The sequence below is a fragment of the Neopsephotus bourkii genome, unplaced genomic scaffold, assembly GCF_033783945.1.
Source record: "Neopsephotus bourkii isolate Nb327-2 ecotype Australia unplaced genomic scaffold, CSIRO-AGI_Nbou_v1 NB_620, whole genome shotgun sequence".
NCBI lineage: Eukaryota > Metazoa > Chordata > Aves > Psittaciformes > Psittacidae > Neopsephotus > Neopsephotus bourkii.
The window spans coordinates 2,753,345-2,770,731 of record NW_026901120.1 but is presented as its reverse complement, the minus strand read 5'-3'; the positions used below and the strand labels follow the sequence as shown (position 1 = coordinate 2,770,731).

General features: G+C 42.1%; 1 protein-coding gene across 5 annotated transcripts in view; it reads left to right on the top strand.

Moving 5' to 3' along the window:
• LOC133211604 (A disintegrin and metalloproteinase with thrombospondin motifs 2-like) overlaps positions 1-17,387 on the top strand; it is a 177,968-nt gene that overhangs the window by 55,589 nt on the left and 104,992 nt on the right. For 2 of the 5 annotated variants that reach the window (XM_061352118.1, XM_061352120.1), the window contains one exon: positions 10,362-10,521. In XM_061352118.1, coding sequence (XP_061208102.1) covers positions 10,362-10,521 — 160 coding nt within the window. Of the gene's footprint in view, positions 1-2,087; positions 2,262-2,591; positions 2,692-3,433; positions 3,609-10,361; positions 10,522-17,387 lie in introns of those variants that run through there. The other 3 variants (XM_061352119.1, XM_061352121.1, XM_061352122.1) reach the window with 3 other exon arrangements.

Here is a 17,387-nt window from a genome sequence, read left to right as displayed (position 1 = left end):
AAAATCCATCCTCAGCCCCACTCCTCAGATTATATTTGCTCTGTCTCCACAGAGGGTGTACACACCTTCCATTACTACGTGCTTTCTGCACTTCTGTTCTTCCCCAGTGTGTCTCAGCTGCTGTTGATGTCCTGGTTAAGCCGTTGACAGTATCACCCTATGCCTATCTTTTCCTATATACACCTAGAAATTTCATTTAAATGGATTCTGGAATCTTCTTTAACATAGTTAAATGGTTAATCTGAGTTAATTCTAGGCTCTATTTTCTGCTGGCAGGCTGGTTTGTTCCTGTATGCCTTCTATCCTGCTGTTAAATGTCCCCAGAATGTCTTCTTTCACCGAGCGTCTGATATTTTCTTACCGGTATACATCAAACTTGGCCTTCTGTACCATCCTTCCTTTAATTTAAAGTACTCTTTACATTCTTTCCAGTATTCAATACAGGGATGATGTGGCAGAAACTGATCTCTATTGTACCGACTTTATCCACTCCATAGTTTTCCCCAGTACCAAACTCCTGTTTCCATATCCACTGAATCCGCACCTCATTTCCTCAGCACTGTCATAATGAAACCCCTGGTTTCAACTTGCATCTTGACATCCAGTACCTCTGTCCTCATACCTATGACGGCCATGAGCACCAGCTCGTCCCCAGTGCTTCTTAAGAGACCTGTAGACCTCTAGGCGTGAGGTCCACCATATCTGCTTTAGCAGTCAGATTGCCATATGGTTGCATGTACATTGCCCTTAAGGACTGTTATTCATTTTTGTGAGAGTGCACTTTATTTCACCTGTAGCAGTGAGGAGGTTGCTTCAGGTGTCTCTGGGTGGTCTGTCTGGCTTCTGTTTCTGTGGCTGGCCTGTGAAGGTAGCAACAAAGAGCCTCCAGCTTCTTTCCAGCTACATCTAAGCTCCCACTGCCCTGAAACTCTCCTTTGCCATGCTGGCTGCGTCAGGGCGAAGCAGAGCCCTGGGACAGGCTGGGTTCCCTTTGCTCAAGCAAGGGACTCATAGAAAAGGCCCAGCTCATGTTTGATTTTGCTTTTCCAAGGACATGGTTCACCAGCTACAGCCGAGTTCCCTGATCCAGGTTTGGGCTATAGGGATGCTGGGGAGGGACTCTTCATTAGAGACTGTAGTGATAGGACAAGGGGTAATGGGTTAAAACTTAAACAGGGGAAGTTTAGATTGGATATAAGGAGGAAATTCTTTCCTGTTAGAGTGCTGAGGCACTGGAATGGGTTGCCCAGGGAGGTTGTGAATGCTCCATCCCTGGCGGTGTTCAAGGCCAGGTTGGACAGACCCTTGGGTGACATGGGTTAGTGTGAGGTGTCCCTGCCCATGGCAGGGGGGTTGGAACTTGATGATCTTAAGGTCCTTTCCAACCCTAACTATTCTGTGATTCTATGATGTCATTTTTTCCTCTGCAGAAGTTGCTAAAATGTGTTTGTTATTGTGCAATGCCTAAAGTTTTTTCCTTGAACTGTATGTACTAGTGCAATGTAATGAATAAGGGATGTTAATGTAAGGATTTTTAAGCTGCACAAGACTGCCTATAGCATCACAAACTAAAATTTCTATCAGAGTTTCCTTTTTGTTTGTTTCCTGATATGTCCATGCTTTTCTCATCAGCAATTCGCATTCTCCCTGTGCTTTCAAATCTTGGAGTGTTATCATATGCCTCCCTTCCTCTTTGTCATACAGACAAATAGTGCACATTAATTCTTTGATTTAATCCTTCTTAATAAGCTTGTTCCTCCAGGGATTAATTATTTTAGTTTCTGTACTGAATCTTGCACTTTGTTGACATCTTGTACTGGGAGCCTGGATCGGAGTGCAGTATAAAATGGAAAGCTCATCTCTCATTAGTTTTTCATGCTCTCATTTGGATAACTGCTTTTCAGGTTCATTCCTCCAATTCAGGGCAAGACAAGGAAGGTTAAAATAAGCCTGGCTATAGGACATGGAAAGGAAAATAAGCCCAGGCTATAGCATGTTTGGTGTTTTGGTTTCCCTTCACCCTTATAGGCATCAAGTTGAAGTCAAACTTACATTTAGCATGGAAGGACCTTACCTCATTTCCACATCATGCATAAAAGCGTTGATCACCCCTGGACATGTGGTTGGATTTAGAGCTGTTGCATGGAACTGTGTGAAGTAGGTGTGAGATGCTCTATTCCAGGTGGGAATTTTTATCTGCTGGGGGTCTCACTGTCAATGATGTCAGAAACTGCAGACCAGGAGGAGCTGGTTCTGACAAGGTGCAAGTCTTTCTGGGATCATGATTTTAGGGTGAGCATCCTGAGCCCACTCATTGTGTGGCTACATCGACACTGGGGCTGCTTGTGTGAGAAGGGGTGGCAGAGAAAAGAGGAAGAGGGAGAGGTGGGAATGGCTCAGGCCATTGCAACTCATGCACCCCTTTGGAACATGAAACGTTGCTGCAGTGACATCTTCCGAAGGGAAGATTGGTGATTTCTATAACACAATTTTGAATGAATTTAAATGTTAAATTTCAACTCAGATTAATGTAATATATACAACTTTTTCTCCAATTTGTGGTCTGGATCCTTTTATGTTGTTCACCATATAAGAGACCTAGACTCCATTCCTACCCAATAATGGATCTGATCCAGCTCTGGTGAATTCAGGATGAAGACTGGTTTTGGGAATCATTGCAGCAATGCTTTGGTGAGAGTCTTTGGCCTGTGTTATGTAGAAGGTCAGACTAAACTGCTTTAATATTTATGATTCCATTTATGAAACCTGACCGTGAGATTTATGAATGTGACACCCGTTGACTTCAGTGGGTGGTGGTTTGTGACTTAAGCAAATATATTTTTGTAAAGAAACTTGTGTAGCAACTCTCCCATTTTGTGAGTTAGAGCTGAAGAGCTTTCCAGTCAGACTGGTTTTGTTTTCTTGCAGAACGTCAATTCAATTTTATTGCTAAGGGTAGGACTCAACTCTGCATTTTGTCAAAGGGACCTCAGAACTGCTTTATTTCAAATGGTTCCTTGTGTTAGAACTGGGAAAGTTAATGCTTTCAGATCTTGCTGTTAGCAAATTCAAGGACTTGATATTCATGCTTTTCCTCCCTGAAAGATTAAAATTGAGAAACTCTGTTGCAGGGAACAGCAATTGCTATTCCCTGCTTGCAACAACAGCAATCAAGTTTACAATCCCCTGAGTCTGCAAGATCTGCTGCATTTATCATTTTCATTCTTAACAGCTATTTAATAACTCACCTCTTTCCCACTTGGAATTATACATACCTGTGGACATCAAGCCTAGAGACTTTCCAAAATGTTCTTGCTTATGCATTATTTTAGCTAAAAGAACTGTTTAAAGAGCTACGGAATTCTAATAGCTGCTGCAGCTGAACTCTTTGGAAACAAGGCTCCTTATGGTGGAGGTGGAGGCATCTGAAAGGTGGAAGCCAACCTGCATCACACTCTGAATTTGCCTGCTCGAGTCTCCATTATACTTTTTGCAGGCTGTACTTTGTATTTGCTGCAGATACTAATTTTGCAGAAAACCATGCTTTTGTGTATTACCTAAACCCTTGAAAATGAGGTTTACCTCTTGTGATCTACCTGGATTCAGGGGTGAGTGGCTGCTGGGATGGGACAGGTTGTAGGGGGCAGAGGCAGGAGACTGATCATGATCCTGGTCTCCTGTATGGCTGCTGGCTCCAGGCAGGCACTGAGTGACAGAGGTGAGACTTTGGGAATTTCCTTTGAAGGCAGAGAAGTTGGAAGCAAAGTTTTTAGCATTGTCCACTGGTAAAAGCCCAGGCGCTGTGGCCAGGATGCTTGTCTTGAAATCTGTTGGCATTGCTTTGTGAAAGCACTTTAATTGTGTCTGTTTTCTCGATGCTCAGTGAGGACGAGACACAGTCTGTCTGACTATTGTGTCTTTCAAAACCACAGAAAAACCTTTTGAGTTTCTAAAATGAGTTATACCCTACAAGATTTGGGTCCAGATTCTCATCTGCTATAAAATAAGGCAGTTCTTTTAGCTTCAGGTTATACTGGTTGCAGATTTGTCTCACTGCTATTGTTAATCACACCTGCAATTGTGTAGTGACTAAGCTGGGCTCCAGGGACAAAACTTTATTTTTGGTAGCAGAGGAAGTGTACAGATGCATGAATGAATGGATGGATGGATGGATACCCATCCTCCCTTGAGCTACAAGGACTGTGCAGAAGCAGCCCATCATGAAAGCACTCATCACACAAACAGCTCTCGGATGGTGCTTTTCATTAGTGGATCTCAAAGTACATTAAAAATGTGACCTTATCCCCATTCTACAGAGGAGAAATAGGGGCCCTAAGAAACACACAGCTTTCATAAGGCTACCCAGCAGGCTCTGCCCCTTTGTCAGTCTGATAGACAGACTGATTCCTGTCTTTATGCATAATTATTTCTCTCCATATCTTTTTGAGGCTATGTGAAAATAAATCAGCTTAATTGCAAACTGACTTGAAGAAAAGCTGAAAAATACTCCTTTAGATTAATGGTAATTAAAGTCTGTATGCTCAGTTAAAAACTTTCTCCCCTTCCCCATCCAATGTGGGACTGAATAAATCAGTGTAGCTCTAGGGCAGCAGCATAGAGCACAGTAAGTGGCAGCATGTTTCAAATGTTTGCCACAATTCCTTCAATACCTCCATTCACTGTAAAGACAGATGAATTTGCAGCACTGCACAATTCTCCCTCTGCAATGCTTCAGTAGTTTGAGGTACGTTCTCAAAAAATCAAATGCAAATTTGACATAAGAAGCTTTCTTTTTGCATTGTTATCTGTGTGAATGAAGCTGAAGGGAAATAAAATGCGTCTGTTCCTGAAGAAACGTACTGTGTGATTGGGAATGAATTGTAGAACTGGAAACGTTGAGAGATCCTGTATGGGCAGGGATGAGTTTGGAAGGTCTTTGTTATGTCCTTAGTTCTGCTGCAGGCTTCCCAGGTGTTCTTACTCCAGCCATCAGAGCTCCTGGTGCATCAGGCTCATTCTAATGTAATTAAACTAATAGTATTTCCGTACTTGACTTGAGTGCTGGGAGGACATATCTGTTGTTGTTTGGGAAAAGCATGTTCCTGTGGTTCTAGGACCTAGGGAAAGATCATAAATAAAATAACGTGGAATTTGCTTTCAGCTGCTCTGCTCTGCTGGTGCCAGTTTTGGTCAAACATAATAGCAGTTGTTTATTTAGGGTAGAGGCACATTGATGCAAAAATAGAATAAGACCTTGTCCAATAAGCTGTCCTGGAAATATAAATACTTCCTCTTTCAAGTCATCTACAGAGTATTTATTGGCATCCATACAGTGAAATGCAAATGTCCTCTCTGTGTTTCTCTGTGAACTGACTGTTGGGAGGATCCCATATTGCAAATTCCCCTTTGGAGACTTCGCTGACATTGCAGGGAGTGCAGGCTCCTAACCCAGGCACTGAGGTTAAGAATCAGGTATTTTGAACTGCCGTTTGACCTCAAAGAAAATCACCTGAAATTCAGGACTGTGTTAGGATTTGTTTATGCGCAGGCATGTCGTGTGGCTGGTTGCCCTTTTCAGAATCAAATAGGAAAATAGAGCTCTCTCCATAGGAATACAGTTTCTGAAGCACTCTGCTTTTGTAGGTTACTAATTTCATTAAGCAGGCACGTGGACTTTTTTTATATATTAATTTCAGGTTTGTTCACATTTAATTTTAGCTTCCTGTCTGTATCATGTGCTTGGAGCTTGAGGAGTAAATCTGCCTTTATATGGCAATGAGAAACTTTGTACTAATGAGGAAGAAAATGAGCATTAATTAAACTTGTGGTTACAGAATGGGCTGAGGCTCTGGAGTCCTGAAGCAGCAGCTAGATGGGTTACTTCATTACAGCCTAGAACAGGGAGCTGTGATGTGAATGGGAATGAGGAGACAATTAAGTCGCTCACCAACTGCAGAGCCGCCGAGACATTTAATTAGCCATAGGAGCTAATGCTCTAAAACCTGGAGTTTTCTGTGGATCTAAATACGCCAGGCAGGTTTCCAGTCAAATTGGACTTCTAAAGAGTGTCTTTAGGAGTGCAGGGAGAGTTGAGGATGTTGAAAAGACTGGAGAATAAACCTGCTCTTCACTGGGCTCTGCGCTGGAGAGGAGCTCTCCATCCTGTTGGATAGGATTAGTGGAATTACCTTGGGCTGAAAGCTGATGTGGCCACTGCTGTTGCCAGTATATGTAGATCCTGTGGTCTTCAGAGCGTCCCAGTATCCCCAAAAGAGATCAGTTGAGCTTTAAACCTCAGCCCTGTCTATTGCAATGGACTCATTTGTGGCTTATCAATGTAATTTTTGTCTTAATTAGACAGGACAGTCATTCCCTGCCTTCCTTGTGAGTTTTTTCCAGTGTTGCTTTTACTCCTAAATAACAGCCTTGCTAACCTTAGCAATGGTTTTGATTCTCTGAACTGCAGTTTCCTTTTGATTAAGTGTCTTCTGCTTGAGTCTTTAATGCATATTAATGAGTGCTAAGCAGTGCTTGACTTGAGTAATTTGTAGCTGGGATCTAAAAGCCCTTGGAAGCAATGCCTGGGGATGTCCCATTTAGGGAAATAGCGGGATATTACAGGGTCTTTGCTGCAGTTTGGTGCATTCCAAAGGCAAACAATTTTTCAATTAATTTATATTTTTTATTAGTCACAGGACACAGTCGCTGTTGCCATCATTATTTAGCAATATTCCCGTATTTGCTTTATTTTCAAGTTAAAAGTCCCAGAAAAGGAGGGGAAGAGGTAACAGCTCAGCGTTTTTTCCAGAACTGGAAGTCCTTTCCATGGAGATGCCCCATCCCACACCCAGTTCTGCATCACACAGTCCATGTGTGGCTGCAGGGTGTAGTGCTGCGGGAGCACCGCTAATCCCAAACTCCTGCAAGTACAGCAGTCCCAGATAGGTAACAAGCAGTATAGGACAGAAAAATGCTGTTGATGTATGCTGCTTTTAAGCTCTTCGTTTATGACAGTAACTACAGTTCTTCTGTTCAGAACTTGGGGAAACTGGTAATAGAAGGGCTTAATTCTGCTTTCACATCCCCTGGAGTGAATGGCCAGACAATGGCCCGAGAGCTTTCTGAAGTCATAGAATACCAGACTGGTTTGCGTTGGTAGGGACCTCAAAGCTCATCTGATTCCAACCCCCTGCCACGGGCAGGGACACCTTCTACTAGGCCAGGTTGCTCCAAACCCCATCCAGTCTGGCCCTGAACACTTCCACAGTTTCCTTGGGTGACCTGTACCAATTTATCACCACCCTCATTGTGAGCTTCTCAGTGGCTTTTTTGAAGCTGTTCTGAGTGATATCAGGACAAATGCATTAGGAAATTCATCTTGAGCTTTTCATGTTCCAAGCTCTTGGCAAAAAGATAACAAATCAGTCCTTGTAATTATCCTGCAAGACTGTTGTTCTGCTGGCTCAGAGGTGGAGAAATGGAAGTAAAGAGGTTAAATGTCTTGCTGAAAGCAGCAAGGAAATGTGTGGTGGAGACATTGAGGAGCCCCACATATTTCTTAATGAATCATTAATAACTGTGTGTATATTATTAGGCAGATGGCTTGAACCATGGATTGCTGTAGGAACTCTGTCTTGCCATTGGAATAATTTTCTTCTTAAAGTCTTAAACGGCCATTTTTTTCTTTTTTTTATTTCATAAGAACATTGTTGGCTAAATCAAGGACTATGTAGGATAGACAATATATAAAAATATGTAAATCTTTTACAGTTCAAACACAAATGGACTCCTTCTTAATAATTCTCTCCAAAAATAACTGATATATTTCTCAGAACTAAGGGAAAAAGAGAAATTCCAGTGTAGTCCACGATTAGGAGAAAAGAAATATTCAATCATGTTTGAAAGTTAAATTCCTTCCTTTCTACAATCCGATGGAATTAGGGAGGATACTGCCGTGGAAATGTGCAGCATGGTCTTGTGTCTATCCCAGAAGCAGTGTGTGAAATAGGGAACCAGCATTCAAGCATCTCTATTGTTTAGTCTTACAGCCTGTCCCAGGCTGTCGTCTTCATGATCTCAGCAAGGGGTCTTCACTCTGACCCAGATGTTTGCTTTTCCAAAAGGCCATCATGCCCTGGAAGCTAAAGCTCACCTATAAAAGTTGCTCTTCTGTCTAATCAGTTCAAGTGCTGACTGTAGAAGTTGCTTATCTGTAAACCTGAGGAGGAGATCTCAATTCCTCCAAACTCCCATCAGTGCTCCCTGCTGCATACAGTGTACAGCAGTGTCTCCCCCAGGATCCCAAAGTATGGTTTGCATTTTAAATCAAGACCTGGCATTGTCTTCTTACTTAACACTAGGTTTATAAATCCAGGAATACATCTGAGCATGTTCACAACCATGGAGCTCACTTGCAATGAGCAAAATCCCATTTTTTATTTCCTGACAGTCGAGCTCTGTGTGTATTTCTCCTGGGTCTACGCATGGTGTGTGGATTGCAGTCTGTGCAGCTGAGCATGCAAACTCTTGTTCCTTCTTGATCTTTAGTTGTGCATTTCTCATAAAAAGGCTTTAAAATGCCTGGATATAATATTTAAGATCCAGAAGAAGTGTGTGTACATACAATTAAACTATGCATTAATAGGAGAATAACACCAATTCTGAATTTTTCATATATTCCTGTTTACAGTAAAAGATCAGTTGCTGTCTCTGGGTTCAGGACGTATTTTCCTGCTTGTTTTAGCTTCCTTGAGTTGCTCAGCCTGTCTCACCTTTTTTGTGTCTGATGTGGAATCTAAATTAGATAAGAAGAAGCAGGACAGGATTTCAAATTCAGTTTCCTTTATACAGGCAGAATGGCATAGGTTTAAATTGCTTCGATGTAATTTTGCTTCTTTAATCCTTCCCTTTCAATCTGTTTTTGTGTACATTATATATATGAAATCTGGGACTGGAAATCTTGCCTAATGTAAGTTCAGATATGACAAATGAACCTGACATTTTTCCAAGGAGGGAACCAAAGAACATACTGTATTTATAGCAGTAGGAATATAGTTTGCTGCTTGTAGAAGAAAAAATATGTGTTGTATGAGAACTTCAGTGCTAGGATATGATAAGAGTGTTTAGATGATGCTTGTTTCAAGTGAAGGTACTGGGTTCAAAGGAGTCAAACTGGTTCTCCTGGAAGCTTGAAATGGGGCTTCACTCAACAGAGGATTTAGGCTCCCAGAAGCTCAGGTAGCAAGGTGATGTGTGTCAATGTCCAGATATTCTTCTGTGCCCAGTTTGAAAGTCTGGTGACTCCAGGATAATCAGTGAGCAGAATAGGAAAGAGCAGGATGAAGGAGCTTCTGAAGGTTGGTTCTGGGGCTTCTCTCAACAGTAATCTGAGCTATTTCTCTCACATGAAGAGTAAAACTTTCTGTTTACAAGCAAAGAGTTCATTAGTTTAAGTTCTCAAACACAGATATGCAAACACATGCAGAAAAATTGATTCAAGCCAAGCATCTCTGCAAGCCAGCTACTGGCTTCTGTGACCTTCTGCAGTGGGGCAGGATTGCAAGAGGAGGCAAATGCCTTGGACCAGGTGACTGAGACATTCCTCCTGCATGAAGATGCTGAAAAGGTGTTTTCATTTGAATGTCTTCAGTCTTTATGAGGGCTTCCCCTGAACACAGTGGGAATTGCTGGGGTGATGTTCCTTCAGAGTGCTTTGCAGAAATGCAGATTTCTCTTTTTTTTTCCATGCCAGGGTACCTGGTCCAGTCTGAATAAGTATTTATTTCATAGCAATGCACTACTGATACCTTTCCTGAACTAGTTGTGGCTAATTCTTCAGAGTATTTTGTAAAGCTGAACCCTTTTTGTCGAGGGGGAAATAGTCATAAAGCTCAGTTGCCTTCACGGAAGATGTGCTACTTTTCTGCCTTGCTTCTGTACACAAGGGCTGTGTTTTTTGGTTGTTGAACTGTCCATCAGGACCAGCTTATAGTGCTGAAGTGATCTTTTACTTAGCAGAGAGTAAACACTGGATCACCCTGGGCCTGACGGATAGCTAAAGTTGTAGTAACTTTCACTGTAGCTTTCTACTAATGGGGCAGGTCCTTAGACTTGCACTTCACTCCTGTGGTTTCAGGAGAAGTCTTTTCGGTTCAGGGTTGTACCTTTTGTCCTTTCTTGTCAAGTTGGAGAAATGATGCTTGGTTTTGCTGTAATAAAGGATTCACCTGGTTTCCTCTCTGCATCCTAATTGCTCTCTAGAGAGCACTAAAGTGTGCTTAAGCATATTGCAACTGTTTACTCACCACGTCTGCTGTACGTGCAGTAATGCAAAGTGGTCGATCTCTGCCCTGTCGCTGCAGGCTGGCATGATCCGCACAGACAAGGATGAGTTCTTCATTGAACCTCTGGAGAAGGGGGCCCAGGAGGAGGAGGAGGGAGGAGGCCGGACGCACGTGGTCTATCGCAGAGCAGCTGCCAAGAAGCAGCTTCCTATTGAGAATGTGGATACCCTGTATGAAGGTAAGGCAGAGATGTTAATGCCAGCTGATGTGTAGAGTGTAGCTGAAGGCACGTGGCCATCATGATCTGCTGTCTCTGGCTTTTTATCCTTGAAAATGGAAATGTGTTCTTCTCCCACTGTAAATGAAAAGGTAGGGGAGTGCTAAGCAAGCACTGCAGCAGTCAAAACCATCTCCGGGATGGTGGAAGTGTCCTGTGTCCTGCTGAGTCCTCAAGTCAGAGCAGAACAAGGGGATGGTGCATGAGGTGCTTCTGCCTACTAGGGACCAGTTGAAAAGACTGTGTTGGAAGGCTGCGGCAAGGATACCAAAGCTGATGTGGTACACAGGCTTCTCACTGACAGTGTCTTCACTGGGCTGGATTTAATCCCAGCAAGAAAATAATGGTATCTTCAGATATGGACACAAACTTTCTTGCTTTATTTATGTGTTTCCAAGTGTGGAATTTAATGTTCTTGGCCTTTTGGCTGAGATCGAATGTAGTATAGCATAGTACTAAGCATGTGATAGACAGTGATGGAGTAACTGGAGCTAAACATAACCACCTGTTCTATGTAGTATTTTCTATTCCTGTGGTAACTGCTTGGATGTTGCACCTTGTTTTCTGAGTAAACAAGGGATGCAAATCTGCTAAGTGGATGTTTTGACAGCCGGTGTTAACACTGAGATTAACTGGGTCATTTGAGTGGAAACAGCAAAATAGCTCCATTTTTGTTCCAACTGTGTCTACCAAACTGCAGAGTTATTTGCCACTCATACCCTAGTATTATCTTCTGTCAGTATAATATGTTTTCAAGTATAATGCGATGTGTTAGATTGTCCTTTGTAGAAATCTTCCCAGTGATCCCCATCCCTCTACTATGCTACCTTAAGCATTTTCAAAAGATAATGAGCATGGCAACTGCTGTAAAAATTCTACTCTTGCATACAGCAATCCCCAGAAACTGCTTGAAGGAACAGAGCCACAGGGATGAGGCACTGAAATTAGGGCCAAGTGAGCCATATACGTTTCTCAATGTGAAGCTGAAATGGGGTAAGAGAAGGTTGCAAGCAAGAGCATTCACCTATTTTTTCCCCACTTTGGCCATCAAAACAACCCATGAATTTTGTGGCTGACACAGTGCTCTGCTGGGCTCTTCTGGTTGCCTTCTACTTGTTATGGAGCAGAGCTGGGGAACACAGGAGTCAGCACCAAAATCTCAGGTTCATAGGATGGAAGCTGCTCTGTTAGTAGATGTTTATAAAATTATTGCAGTGTTGGAAAATATCATCCAGTCACTGTGTTTCCTCTTAAACAAAAGAGACTTGATTTTATTCACACCTTATGGCAGTATTTTTGTTTTGGGATGGTAAATATTCCTCAGGAGTAGGAGTCTGGTACACAGAAAAAGCATAAACTGTGCACCAGCTCCAGTTATTGGCATGTGGTACCTGCTGGGGGAAGGCTCTGACAGCAGGGGCTGAAAACACCTCTCTGAAATGCAGCTCTGTGCTGCCTGGCTTCTCGTGGAGCTACTCAGTGGCTGCCCACCGTGACTGGCAGCAAAGCTACATGCTGTGTGTGATGCCACCAGGCCTCTGCATCTGTCACCTCGCTGGAGGGCTGAACCTTGCAGGCTCTGGTACAAAGGCACAAGGTAATAATAGCCAACAGCCAGTACTGTGGGATTAAAGAGCAAAAGCCAGGCTGAACTCATGCAGGTCGGGCTGAGATGTAGCACCGACCATGTCTGGAACAGCAGGTGTTGGTGGTAGGGAGGAATAGCTGTGATTTTTCATATTTCAGATTTAAAAATAAGGAAGAAATGGTGAGAGGAGCAATATTCCCCTCCACCCACCCTCTTTTGATTTGTGAAATTGATTAAAGATTAATTTTTATTTTGGAAGAAACCCGACTGTACTATACGGGCTTTTCCCTCCATGAAATTCTCTTTGCCTTTAACCAGAAACGTGAGCATCCACTTCAAAACTGGTCTGTTCTCCTCTATCTTTTATTAAACCTGGCTTCCCACCTCTGCTCTGCTCGAGGCAACAGGCATGGAAAGGACACGCTTTCAAAAACTGTAATTTTATTTCCCAGTTTGTCTTTTTCAGGAATGCATCTAGTTTTGGTTAACAAACGTCAAAATATTTAGTGACTGGGTGTTAAGCTCATTGTGCTGCTGTTTCCATAGTGCTCTCCATTAATCAATGGGCTTATTTGGGAAATACTTAGTAGGGCCCTTTCAGCATACTGTATCCATTTAAAAAAATGAGGTTAACCAAGAGCACTCCCCCTCTTCCACCATCCCTGGAGACATCTGCATTGTTGCCAAGTCCCCTAAATTTACATGCGATGAATTGTAACACTTGCTCTATTTTTAAAGGTCCAGCCTCCAGGAATCTTATGAATATGTGATGATGATTTTTTTTTTTTTCCTAGGTGAGCTTCTGTCTCTTTTAACTGTTGATAAGAACTTTGCAGTTTCTGACTGTGTAAACATTTTGAAGTAGCAACACAAAGTATAGAGTGTTCCATAATTTTTAAGACGGCATCTTTCAAAGTCCCATGATATGTTAATTTAATCCCATGATTTGGGAGGGGATTGTGAGTCATAATTTTTGAATGTTTGGGTTTGGATAGATAGATACAAATTCCTTACAACTATCCCTATCTCTGGCTCTCTTCTCATGAGGAACAGGACAAACTGTTCTCTCTCCAGTGAAACAGGGTGAAGGAATTGAAAGCTCCATGAACTTGGAGTTGGGTGGGTCAGTCGTCATTTCAAGGACTTGGGGTTTGCACAGGGGTTGCATGGGATCTTGCATGGCACAAGGGTGTTGGGATTTACTCCCACCATCAGCTGCTCTGTTGGGATATTGCTGTTAGGGAAATCTCTCCAGGTTCTCCCGTGCTCCTTGTGGAGCTGGGTCTGTGGAGCAGAAGAACCCAGATGGGCGCATGAGACCCTCCTTGTTTTAAGTTTAATTATTCTCGTAAGGAACATATATGGGGACATAGTCTCCTAAATGCTGTTCTTCTGGATGGTGGTTTGTTGGAGCTCTCAGTGCCCTGAGTCAGTGTACGTGCCCCGATGTCTGCTTAGGCAGAGAGCTGCAGGACAGTGGGAGAGAGGTCCCTGCAGCTGATCTTCTCCAAAGGCAACTAGGAATATCCATTGACCAGTTGTGAGGGTAGATTCATGCATAAAGGGGAAAAAAAAAGCATTTTCCCAACCGTGGAAGTAAGTTCTAGGTTGTGCTGACAGATACAGTGAGGTGGGTCTGACAGCAGGGTTTTTCTAGCATTTTCTATATGCTACAACCTGATCTAGTGGAAGGTGTCGCTGCCTGTGGCAGAGGGCTAGAACTAGCTGAGCTTTAAGGTCCTTTCCAACCCAAACCATTCCATGATTCAATGATTCTATTATCTATCATTTATATCACAGTAAGGGAAATTACGATTTTATGCCATCTGTTTAAAAAGTATGAACAAACAAACCGAACAACCTCCTAAACCCCGGGGAGCTCAAGGTATGCATCTTCTTTTATGAAGGCTCTGCTGACGTGCTGGGTTTTAAGAAGTGGAATGTGCTGGGAAAGGACGGACGTGAATCAGGTCTGATTTCAGACCCTGCCAGGTTTGCTTCTGCGTTTACATAAATGCTATCAGATCTTGGGTAAAGTAAGCACTTGTTTTGGCAGTGTGAATCATTGTGTTTTGACTGGTGTAGGATTATCTGGTGTTTGCAAGAATCACAGGGTAAAGGGTGCAATATTTCTACTTGTTTTTCCCCTCTCAAACAGTACTATTTGTTAATATACTGGAAAAGTGTAAGCATCATATTTCAGGCAACTAATAATCTGCAGCAGAGTAGTGCGATGAAAGTCTGTGCGAGCTCACTGCAGATTAGGCTTAATTGTGTTGGAAAGAGAAATATTTTCATGTAGTGGTTAATGTATTGTAGGTATGGTAGGAATAAACCCTATTTCTTTTTCTGGCAACTGCTTTTACTGCTTGCACTCATATTACAATTTATCTGCCTCTAGATAAAAATAAGCAACATGTTGAAAATATTTGAATATTTCCAGTTGAATTCCTTCTTACGAAGATGAGAAATGTTGCTTGACAGCAGTAAAACTTCCTACATGAGAGAGCTAGAATTAAACAGGCAAGTTAGAGGAGGTTGTTTTTTCTTGAAACTGCTGGGTTTTTGCTTAAATGTTCTTTAGATCTTAAGTGAAGAGATGGCAAGTATTTAATTAATGGGTATGATGAGGTCTGGAAAACCAGCTTGATTTTTGCCTCTAAAGACAATCTGATTATCAGGCTTATAAGCTTTAATGTCACATTTCCCCAGCTCAATTATGGTGTCTGTTATGTTGATCAACTGAAAGGAAGTGATTATGCTAAAACTTCCTTAAGGTTTTCCTTCTCCCTCAAAATCATTGTCTAAATACGCTGCTCAGAGTTTTATTGTATTGCTTGAGTGATGAGAAACAGAAACTCAGCTTTAGTTGACAGTTTTATTTACTGCACAGATGAAAGATGACCTTAGCCCAGAACAGTTTATTACTGAGGAAGACAGCAAGGTAACTCCAAATGTGCTTAAACCAGGCAGACAGTTGTTTCTGTAACTGCTAATTAAATCCCTTGGAATGGCCAAACCCAGTATGATGCAAGTCCCATCACGAATGTGCTCTGGGCAGGTGGGATGGACAGACTCACAGGCTCCCAGCCTCTGCTGAAGACTCATGACTCTTTCCCACAGCAATACCTGGGTTTGCTTTTGGTCAGACTTTCAGAGGGTGGTGCTTGATGCTGGAAGATGTGATCGTTTTGTGTGACCCCCTGATGTACTTCTTGGGGCAAAACCCATCATCTTTATGTTGTGTTTTTTAACCGTGTTTGTTTTAGTTTTACTACTCTCTCCTTTCTTTATGTGGAGGGTGGGTAACATCCCCCCAGCCATAAACACTACCAAAAAGTCAGGTAAAAGGACAGAAACAAGTTGCTGTTTCTAGTCCATAGAGGCAAACAACTCCTTTCTGACCCAAAACCTCATCAGAGCAGGACTGCTCCTCAGTCCTGTTACTGACACTTCCTGACTGTCCATGGTGCAGAAGGACAAAAGCCTTTCCTCCTCTTCACACTGATGGGGTGTTTTGGAGCCCTGAGGGGTTGGGTGTCAATTCAGCAGGAGAGAAATCCATGTTAATTGAAGCTGAAACAACCGAACACCAGAAGCTGTTGGAAAAGATGAAAATACAGTAAAGTTGTAACAACTCGGTTGCCAGAGCTTTGCAGGTTTTCGAGATGATATTGCAAAGGAAGACTTCTCCATCATAGTCCATCAAGCTGTCAATGCCATTGATTTACTAATGTGTTTAAATTACTTTTTAGAAACCAACATGCATCTAGTGTATATTTCTCTGGACTTCCTGAAATGACACTCAGGTTGGCTGAGGGCTGGCTGCTTGCCATCCTAATTTACAGAAACTTTCCCGGTTACCTTTGCAGGGGAGCAGTTCCTTCAGGAAACTGAAGTTTCTCCAAAATTCAGTCAATATTTCCTCTCAGCATGTACTCCTGCTGATTAATTAATGTTGCCTTATTTTGCAGTCAGTAAGGCACTGATGACAATATTTTTTGTCTCCTTCCTACATCATCTGTGCATGATAAATACATCTGACTTTCTCTCCTGGCTTGGGTGTTCTCTGAATTTCACATTCCAGATTTGTGGGGCTTTTCTGGGAAGAGAAAGACTGAGATTTCACTTGCGAATCAACTTCTGAATAAGAAGCAAGGTTATGCACTCCTGACAAAACAAGTCTCCAGGGGGTGGCATTAGGCCATGGGATGTCACCCTGCCCAACCAGAGGCACAGCTGATGAAGCAGTTCTGTGCTAGCACAGGCAAATAAGACCCTTGAAGCAATTTGAATATGAAACTTTAAGATAAATCTAAAGGTTTTGATTTTATAACAGTGCAATAAATCATCTGGGATGATTAGGTGAAAGCTAACGAACAGTGCTCTTAGATGTGCTTGGTGTAAAATACAAAGGAATAGTCTCCTTTTTCCAGAATTTCTGGAATTTTCTACCATAAGACCTCCCCAGTGGGTGGCCTTAGCTGGGCCATGGGATGGTATCAGGTAAAAAGTCAACCTTTCCAGTGCTTCTGGGGCACACAGTTTTCTTTTGGCTGGAAATAAAATTATGAGATTATTTGAACTTTTTTTTTTTTTGGTTAATATTAGTAGTTTTGCTGTATTTTTATCAGAGGGGAAGTGCTCATGTGACTAAAGACACATGGTGATGCCCATGTGTGATCAGGACCACAGTAAAGCTGTGTGGGCTACTTTTGCAGTGGGCTTTTTTGACTCTTGGAAAATATATTCCATCTTCAAAGGATTATTGCTTTTAATTAAACATTTCTTTTCCAGAATCTAAAAATTGCTTTCAGAATGATTGAACATTCATTAAATACTTTCTCATTATTATTTCTTCATGATATCAAATCTGTAGCCACTGCAGCCTTGTTTTGTTTCACCAGTAACATAAATCCTCTTTTAGTAAGTAAAAATAGGTGGGATGTTGTGGAGTCATTCCTGTAATAAACTGTAACTGAACATAGAATATAGGAACATAGTAATGGCGTGTTGAGAAGCTCAGTTTCTGTATTTATCTCCTTATTTCTCATTAGGTAGTTTGAGACCTATATATACTTCAAGGAAACACCTCAGTGCATGCTTAACTTTGAGCAGGTTCTTAAGGCAAATTGATTTCAGCGGGACTCAGCTATATACCTCATGCTAAATGCTTTGTATGCTGAATGGGGGAACTGGGCTCCTGGGTTGGTGATGAGGAATTTACTGGAGCAAGTTG